Source organism: Sardina pilchardus, chromosome 2, assembly GCF_963854185.1.
Source record: "Sardina pilchardus chromosome 2, fSarPil1.1, whole genome shotgun sequence".
Classification (NCBI taxonomy): Eukaryota; Metazoa; Chordata; class Actinopteri; order Clupeiformes; family Clupeidae; genus Sardina; species Sardina pilchardus.
The window spans coordinates 46525943-46535942 of NC_084995.1; the positions used below are offsets into that span (position 1 = coordinate 46525943).

General features: G+C 46.0%; 1 protein-coding gene across 1 annotated transcript in view; it reads left to right on the forward strand.

Annotated features, from left to right (window-relative positions):
- The window catches only part of kcnq3 (potassium voltage-gated channel, KQT-like subfamily, member 3), a 58614-nt gene extending 50727 nt beyond the window's left edge, over nt 1-7887 (forward strand). The window contains exons 14-16 of the mRNA XM_062553048.1: nt 1883-2044; nt 2213-2375; nt 7838-7887. Coding sequence (XP_062409032.1) covers nt 1883-2044; nt 2213-2375; nt 7838-7887 — 375 coding nt within the window. The remainder of the gene's footprint in view (nt 1-1882; nt 2045-2212; nt 2376-7837) is intronic.
- The last annotated feature ends 2113 nt before the right edge of the window (nt 7888-10000 follow it).

Sequence of the window (10000 nt, forward strand, 5' to 3'; positions counted from 1 at the left end):
GTGTGTGTGTGTGTGTGTGCGTGTGTGTGTTTGTGTATGGGGTATAAGTGTGTGTGTATTCAATTTCAATTAATTTCACTTATAAGGCGCCAAAACATTACACATGTCTCATGGCACTTTACAGAGTGTTAAACATTCAGAGAGCCTATGAGTAACAGGTTTCATAGAAGATGTTAGATTTAGAAATCTAATTAACTTATAATGGAAGAAGAATCTGTCCGTTCACATTTTTTAACAGCCATTCCATTATTGATAAGTTAATTAGATTTCTTTATTAACATGTTCTATGAAAAAAAAAAGATAGAAAACTGGAAGGAATTACCGTTGCATGTACATGCGAAAAGGCTGCTGTGTAAAGCATGGTATTAGCCATATATTAGCAACCAGATATTCAAATATGTATCTGTTTTTTTAGAGCGAATATTCAAACGTCATTTTTGAGCAATTTTGACAGCCCTATTCCCTAGGCCTACCTGTTGCTGCATATAGCATCATCGTTGATTGAAGTGGTTTGAGATTGTATTCCGTATTCCAATGGGGTCTAAGCTCTTAGCCTATACTTTTTACCTGCATCAAAGTGTAGATTGTATGTAAGCTTAGCTATCCTACCAGTGTTTTCACTGTAGGTGAACTTCACCTTTGAAGTTGGCGACTTAATTTCAGTCTTTTATGAAGAGTTATTTTCCAAAATACTATCCACAATTTTAATGCATTTTCATAAATCGCTTTTTAAATGTGGGTTTCCAAGTACCGCAACATAGCACGCACACACACACACATAGCACTGCACCATAGCACACACACAGCACCTGAACCCAAGGTGCAATAAAGGAACACACACACACACACACACACACACTCACACACTGCACCTGAACCCAAGGTGCAATAAAGGCACACACACACACAACTTCAGTAGCCTACTAAACAAAGTATCAACGCTTGCAACTCGTTTGAAGTTGGCAACTTCATTTCAGTCTTTTATGAAGAGTTATTTTCCAAAATACTATCCACAGTTTTAGTGCATTTTCACTTTTTTCACTTCACTTTTTAAATGTGGGTTTCCAAGTAATTTCAGCATTTTACACAGCAACCTTTTTACATTTACATGCAATGGTAATTCCTTCCATGGAATTACATTTTCTAGTTATTTTATTATTATCATTAATTGTCGATTTTTGTCGGAAGAAGAAGAACAGTGATAACATGCAGTGCAGTAACTCTTTGTGCTGTAAAGTAACTCTTTGTGCTGTAAAGTGGTAAAGAACAGTGATAACATGCAATGCAGTAACTCTTTGTGCTGTAAAGTAACTCTTTGTGCTGTAAAGTGGTAAAAGAAGAACAGTGATAACATGCAGTGCAGTAACTCTTTGTGCTGTAAAGTAACTCTTTGTGCTGTAAAGTGGTAAAGAACAGTGATAACATGCAATGCAGTAACTCTTTGTGCTGTAAAGTAACTTTTTGTGCTGTAAAGTAACTCTTTGTGCTATAAAGTGGTGAAGAAATGAAATCCAGATTGGCTGAAATCGGTATCAGCAGGTCAAATTCTATGAAAGATTGGAAATCGGAATCAGCCCAAAAAAGTGCAATCGGTACATCAGTCTAGTATGTGTGTATAAGTGTGTGTGTGTGTGAGTATAAATGTGTGTGTGTGTGTGTGTGAGCACAGCCCTTTGAGACTTAAGTCTCCCTATTCCACTCCATCAGAGTAGGTATGCTAGGGGATGCAGGGATGCTGGTGCTGTTGATGCTGCTATGGTAACAGGGATGGGAAGGATGGGGGATGTAGGGATGCTGATGCTGTTTGTGTTGCTATGGTAACAGGGATAGGAAGGTCGGGGATGCAGGGATGCTGATGCTGTTTGTGTTGCTATGGTAACAGGTGGAGGACATGGACAAGAAACTGGACTTCCTGGTGGACATGCATATGCAGCACCAGGAGACGCTGCAGGTTACCATGGGCAACGACCCTTCTGTGACCCTTACCGTCACCGACGGCGACCCGCTCCTCTGCTGCTATGGACAACCCCTTCCTTATTACCCAGTGCTGCACACACACAGCACACACACACTCACACACACACACACACACACACACACACACACTCCACTGCCACGCCCCAACGTCCTGCCCATCAGCAGCCTGGCTGACCACACACACACACACACACACACACACCCCGACCTATCAGACGCTGCGCTCCACAGGCAGGGGGCGGGGTCACAGCTGTCTCTGCTGTCAGTCACACAGCTAGGGGAGGAGCTAGAACGGTCACCCAGCGGGTTCAGCGTGTCATCGGAGAGGGAGGAGTCTGAGGGGTCGCGGAGAGGTCAAGCACACTGCTGCCTTGCTGAGGGGGAGACGGACACCGACAGTGACCTACACACACCCAGCACCGCACCCTAGCACACACACACACACACACACACACACCCAGCACCGCACCCTAACACACACACACACACACACACACACACACACACACACCCAGCACCGCACCCTAGCACACACACACACACACGCACACACACCCAGCACCGCACCCTAGCACACACACACACACACACACACACACACACACACACACACACACACCCAGCACCGCACCCTAGCACATACACACACACACACACACAGTGACCTACACACACCCAGCACCGCACCCTAGCACACACACACACACACACACACACACCGACAGTGACCTACACACACCCAGCACTGCACCCTAACACACACACACACACACACACCAACAGTGACCTACACACACCCAGCACCGCACCCTAGCACACACACACACACACACACACCCAGCACCGCACCCTAGCACACACACACACACACACACAGCACCGCACCCTAGCACACACACACACACACACACACACACACACCGACAGTGACCTACACACACCCAGCACCGCACCCTAGCACACACACACACACACACACACCAACAGTGACCTACACACACCCAGCACCGCACCCTAGCACACGCGCACACACACACACACACACCCAGCACCGCACCATAGCACACACACACACACACACACACACAGTGACCTACACACACCCAGCACCGCACCCTAACACACACACACACACACACACACACACACACACACACACCCAGCACCGCACCCTAGCACACGCGCACACACACACACACACACACCCAGCATCGCACCATAGCACACACACACACACACACACACACACAGTGACCTACACACACCCAGCACCGCACCCTAACACACACACACACACACACACACACACCCAGCACTGCACCCTAACACACACACACACACACACACCCAGCACCGCACCCTAGCACACACACACACACACACACACCCAGCACCGCACCCTAGCACACACACACACACACACACACCCAGCACCGCACCCTAGCACACACACACACACCTAGCACCGCACCATAGCACACACACACACACACACACCAACAGTGACCTACACACACCCAGCACTGCACCATAGCACACACACACACACACACACACACACACACACACACACACCCCAACAGTGACCTACACATCCCCAGCACCGCACCATAGCACACACACACACACACACACGCACAGCACTGCACCATAGCACACACACAGCACCTGAACCCAAGGTGCAATAAAGGCACTCACACACACACACACACACACACACACACACACACACACACTGCACCTGAACCCAAGGTGCAATAAAGGCACTCACACACACACACACACACACACACACACACACAGCACCTGAACCCAAGGTGCAGTAAAGGCCTTCAGTAGTCTATGCAACCTCTGAACATTACTTAAGCATCTTAACAACGTTTTTTAAAATGAACTCCTTTAGTTAGCAGGAGGCTAACCTTTAGCAGGAGGCTAACCTTAAGCAGGCATTATGGTTAAGATTGCAGTAACTTATCTAATATCTCAGCATTAGTATGTTCAGTTAGCATGACGCTAATCTTACTTTAGCAGTCACTCTGAAAAAATGACAAACATAACCAACTTAACCAATTATTTATGTAGGACTATAGTATACAGTGTTTGCTCAGACTAATTTCAGCAGACATCTGACAGATCTAAACCTCATTTTAGCCATCAGATTAGCTGTCCAACAACTCTTTTATTAGCAAAGAGCAAGTGCTAGTTATCAGAGCTGGTTATGATGCCATTTGAACGTTAGCCAGACTTTGCAGCACCAGCGCTAGTCACACGGTCCAGTAAACAGAGAATGAGCTGTGATGACATTGCCATGTCATAGCGAGCTAGTGATGTCATAATGAGCCGTGATGACATTGCCATGTCATAGCGAGCTAGTGATGTCATAATGAGCTGTGATGAGATCGCCATGTCATAGTGAGCTAGTGATGTCATAATGAGCCGTGATGAGATTGTCGTGTCCTTGTGAGCTATGCGCGCGCACACACACACACACACACATTAGTTAGCACAGCACATGATCTAAACTCTCTCTGTCTCTCACGCACACATTAGTTAGCAATTAGCAGTTAGCACAGCACACACACACATTAGTTAGCAGTTAGCACAGCACATGGTCTGTGGTAAGAGAAGTCCTTCGACCTTTGACCTGACAGCTGTTGTCAAGAGAAAACACAGAATCTCTCAATGTGCCTACAGCTGCTTCTGCCCATCATCTAAACTCTCTGTCTCTCTCTCTCTCTCTCACACACACACACACACACACATAGACCTTCCATCTTCTATCTTGGTGTGAGAGGTGATGTGTGGCTCAGAGGGATGGTGAGTCTCTGCTGGCCTGTGCTGTACGGTGTCCAGCCTGGTAAACACGGACGTAATGTTTACAGTAATCATCTAACAAGACGAGGTTCCTGATTGGATGTGGAATAGAGAGCACGTGATTGGATGGGCACCCATACAAGTCCCGCCCCTCCCTCACTCGTGGCCCCTCCCCTAATCTCTGACAATGTTACTCTGCCCTGCCCCCATCTGGAGATGCACCTCTGGGATTATGATGTAAACAAACTTTGGAACTGTAGAACTCTTCAAAAGGAACCCTGGAACTATAGAACTCTTCAAAAGGAACCCTGGAGCTGTAGAACTCTTCTGAAAGAACTTTGGAGCAGACGAACTCTTCAGAAAGAACTCTGTGGCTGCCGAACTCTCCCAGTGGAATCCTGTGGCCCTAAAAGTCTTCTGAAGGAACCCTATGACTACAGAACAGAACAGAAAGAGTTCCGTCTTCAGAAGGAACCCTATGACTACAGAACAGAACAGAAAGAGTTCCGTCTTCAGAAGGAACCCTATGACTACAGAACAGAACAGAAAGAGTTCCGTCTTCTGAAGGAACCCTATGACTACAGAACAGAACAGAAAGAGTTCCGTCTTCAGAAGGAACCCTATGACTACAGAACAGAACAGAACAGAAAGAGTTCCGTCTTCAGAAGGAACCCTATGACTACAGAACAGAACAGAACAGAAAGAGTTCCGTCTTCAGAAGGAACCCTATGACTACAGAACAGAAAGAGTTCCGTCTTCTGAAGGAACCCTATGACTACAGAACAGAACAGAAAGAGTTCCGTCTTCAGAAGGAACCCTATGACTACAGAACAGAACAGAACAGAAAGAGTTCCGTCTTCAGAAGGAACCCTATGACTATAGAACAGAAAGAGTTCCGTCTTCTGAAGGAACCCTATGACTACAGAACAGAACAGAAAGAGTTCCGTCTTCAGAAGGAACCCTATGACTACAGAACAGAACAGAAAGAGTTCCGTCTTCAGAAGGAACCCTATGACTACAGAACAGAACAGAAAGAGTTCCGTCTTCTGAAGGAACCCTATGACTACAGAACAGAACAGAAAGAGTTCCGTCTTCAGAAGGAACCCCATGACTACAGAACAGAACAGAAAGAGTTCCGTCTTCAGAAGGAACCCTATGACTACAGAACAGAACAGAAAGAGTTCCGTCTTCTGAAGGAACCCTGTGACTACAGAACAGAACAGAAAGAGTTCCGTCTTCAGAAGGAACCCTGTGACTACAGAACAGAACAGAAAGAGTTCCGTCTTCTGAAGGAACCCGGCTCCTTAGGTTCCTTATGTCCTCTGAGCTTTAGCCCCTGGGCCCTGCATGTGCATGAGCTGTAGTGCTGGAGGGCGCCCCCGGTGGCTGCTTTTATATTGCTCTTTTCTAGGTCTGCATGCTGCATGAACCCGGCCAAGAGAAACCGCCCCCATGGAGCCTCTGTGTGCATAGCATAGCATGGAGGGTGGGCTGTGGTTACTTATTTAAACATTCATCTAAACATAAGGCTCCAATACTGCCCGTCATTTTCAGTGGTGAATTCACCATTATTATACACACAAGTCAAGAAGAAGCTCTTATTCATGTACACGCGCACACACACACACACACACACACACTCAGAGATATGTTCTCTCTCTCACACTCAAACACTCGTCTGCACTTCATAGTTACTAGGTGCACTTGCAGAATGGACCAAACAGACTCATCATTTGCACAAGAGACACAATTATCATACCTGAAGCACACACACACACACACACAGTCACATCTTCCCACCAGATGTGTCCATGGTCAAATCTGCAGAGAGGTCACTCTCCAAGGTCATGGTTCTGCAGATAGGTCGCACTCCAAGGTCACACTCCATCCCTCATCTTTTCATTCACTATCAAACACTCATCCATCAATCCCCAAACATTCTCCCACTCATGTTCTCATTGGCAGTGTGGCTTACATGTAGTGTGTGTGTGTGTGTGTGTGTGTTTGATTATGACTGTTGCTTGTATTGTGTTTGCTTATGTGTAGTGTTTAAGTGTGTGGTAGAGTGTGTATATGTCATTGTCTAACTGTAAGTCTTCATGTGTTGTGTGTGTGTGTTGTGTATTTTATATGTGTGTGCGCGTGCGTGCGTGCATCTCTCTCTCCCTCTGTGTGTGTGTGCGTGCATCTCTCTCTCCCTCTGTGAGTGTGTACATGTCTCTCTCTCTCTCTCTCTCCCTCTGTGTGTGTGTGCGTGTCTCTCTCTCTCCCTCTGTGTGTGTGTGTGTGTCTCTCTCCCTCTGTGTGTGTGAGTGACCCCTAAAATTACCATCACACCTGTCCATCATAATCACCTGTCCTCCATAACCTCCATTACACCTGTCCATCATAATCACCTGCCCTCCATAACCTCCATTACACCTGTCCATCATAATCACCTGCCCTCCATAACCTCCATCACACCTGTCCATCATAATCACCTGCCCTCCATAACCTCAATTACACCTGTCCATCATAATCACCTGCCCTCCATTACACCTGCCCTCCATAACCTCCATTACACCTGCCCATCATAATCACCTGCCCTCCATAACCTCCATTACACCTGCCCATCATAATCACCTGCCCGCCATAACCTCCATTACACCTGCCCATCATAATCACCTGCCCTCCATAACCTCCATCACACCTGCCCATCATAATCATCTGCCCTCCATAACCTCCATCACACCTGTCCATCATAATCACCTGCCCTCCATAACCTCCATTACACCTGTCCATCATAATCACCTGCCCTCCATAACCTCCATCACACCTGCCCATCATAATCACCTGCCCTCCATAACCTCCATCATAATCACCTGCCCTCCATAACTTCCATCACACCTGTCCATCATAATCACCTGCCCTCCATAACCTCCATCACACCTGCCCTTCCCCAGGACCTCACCTGTGCTGACCGTGCTGACCCTGCTGACCCCGTTGACCTGTGCCTGGTGCCTTTCCCCGTGAGCTGTAGATCTGCAGGTTTCCCCGTGTGCTGTAGATCTGCAGGTCCACAGGTTCTGCTGCAGTGCGCTGGTCCGCCCCAGGTGACTCAGCATTGCCCCCCGGTGGTGGGCCTGGGCAGAGCGGATGATATGCAATTCCTCCTGCCACCACTGCACTGCCTTTCCCACTGTCCACTCAATAAAGACATTCAGATGACACACCTCCCCACTGTCCACTCAATAAAGACATTCAGATGACACACCTCCCCACTGTCCACTCAATAAAGACATTCAGATGACACACCTCCCCACTGTCCACTCAATAAAGACATTCAGATGACACACCTCCCCAGTCTCATTGTGTGTGCGAGTAATGTGTGTGTGTGTTCTCTCTGACACGTCCTGACAGGCGTGTTTGCATCAGCGAGACTAGAGCACATTCTGACTTGATCTAGGGTTGGTTAACTGAAACCTTCTTAATGCACCGTAATCCGTAATATAATCCGTAATCTCTACCTTCTTAATGCTGCATAATCCATAATCTCTACCTTCTTAATGCTGCATAGTCCTTAATATTATCTGTATCTCTACCATTTTAATGCTGTGTAATCTGTAATCTCTACCTTCTTAATGCTATATAATCCATAATCTCCTCCTCCTTAATGCTGCATAATCCGTAATCTCCACCTTAACAAGGTACCAATAAAGGTAAACAGCTTTGGTAACCACAGCAACTATAAAGGTAAACAGCATTGGGAAGGTTTACTTTTGGAGTGTTGGTAGCTCGCTAAAGCCCTATTTGGACAGGATTAGTCCTGCGTGGGGATGTGGGCCAAAGCAATTATTACCAGTTTTAGTCCGAATGCACCATATCAGTGTAAACAATGATTTAGTGGTGGGCATAGATTATTATTTTTTTTTAATCTAAATTAATCTCACTAATCTTGGAATTACACCAGCACAAAATTTAGGTGCACCCACAAATCTTCATTGCATCGCCTTTAACACCAAAAGGTCACCTTTTTATCGCGGTCCATTCATATAATGATTTTTTAACAACAAAAAGCCATAGAAAAAGCTTGAAACACAATAAAAGAATATACTGTATATATACAGTGGGGAGCACATGTATTTGATACCATGCTTTAACAGGAATATAAAACCATCATTTGACAATTGATCTTAATGCCTTAATTGAAAAATGAGTAAAAATCAAACCGCCAAGGGGAAGCTAGTCTATAAGCCCGGCAGGGTTTTTGTGTTATTGGTCGAATTCACCTCGAATTCCTAGCGAATTGTATTGTTGTATTGTTGAATAATGTATTTGTTGGTGGTTGCTTCCTTTTATTGTGTGCTCAAAATTACCCTGGGAAGAGGAGTTGGGAAGGAGACTCAAACCCAGCTGTGTGTCGGACTCCTTTGTGTAGGCCTAGCGCCGAGGCTGTAGGCTAGCTCCCTTGTTGGACTGCTGTCTGTTTCCCCTGTGTCTCCTGTCGTGTGTGTGTGTGCGAGAGAGTTGTGTGTGTGTGTGTGTGAGAGAGTTGTGTGATTGACGAGTGGACGAACGATTGACTGATTTAGCAGTGAGTTTATTGTTTTTCGAGTGGACACCTCCTGCTGCCCCGTGTAGCCTATAGCATGTACAACGTCAGGAAAATAAACGACCCGAGTTTGGAATGACATGTCAGCCTCCCCATCTCCTATAGCATCCCATCCCTGCAACATTTTCCAGTAAACTATCAAAAAGAGAATACAATCAGCTGTGTCGGCGTCACGCTTTCATACGCTATCAAGTGAGCAATCACAATGCTAAAAAACCAAGTAGCACTAGCATACAGTTGTGTTTATCAGTTTATCTCCGAGGTCCAAGGCATGCTTAACGTCATTGTTCACTCACTGCTTCAAACAACCCCGGGACGAAAACACGTCTACTTTTCACACTGCGAAATCCCCCTGAACCCACTATTTCTTAAACGCTAATGTATCGTTTCTCAGTCTGAAAAGGGCTTATGTTTCCCGTTTATCCTTGTACCATTCACTGATTCTTGAGAATTTGCCTAAAACAGGTTTTAATTTTGAAAAAAAAAAAGTTAGTTAAATTACAAAATCTGAAGGTATGTCATTATAGACCAAGGTCTTAGCTGCTCAGCAATGTACCGGTGCAACCTCCCCTTTTTGTATTTTTTTCATAAAATAGGCATTTTTCCAGTACTTATACA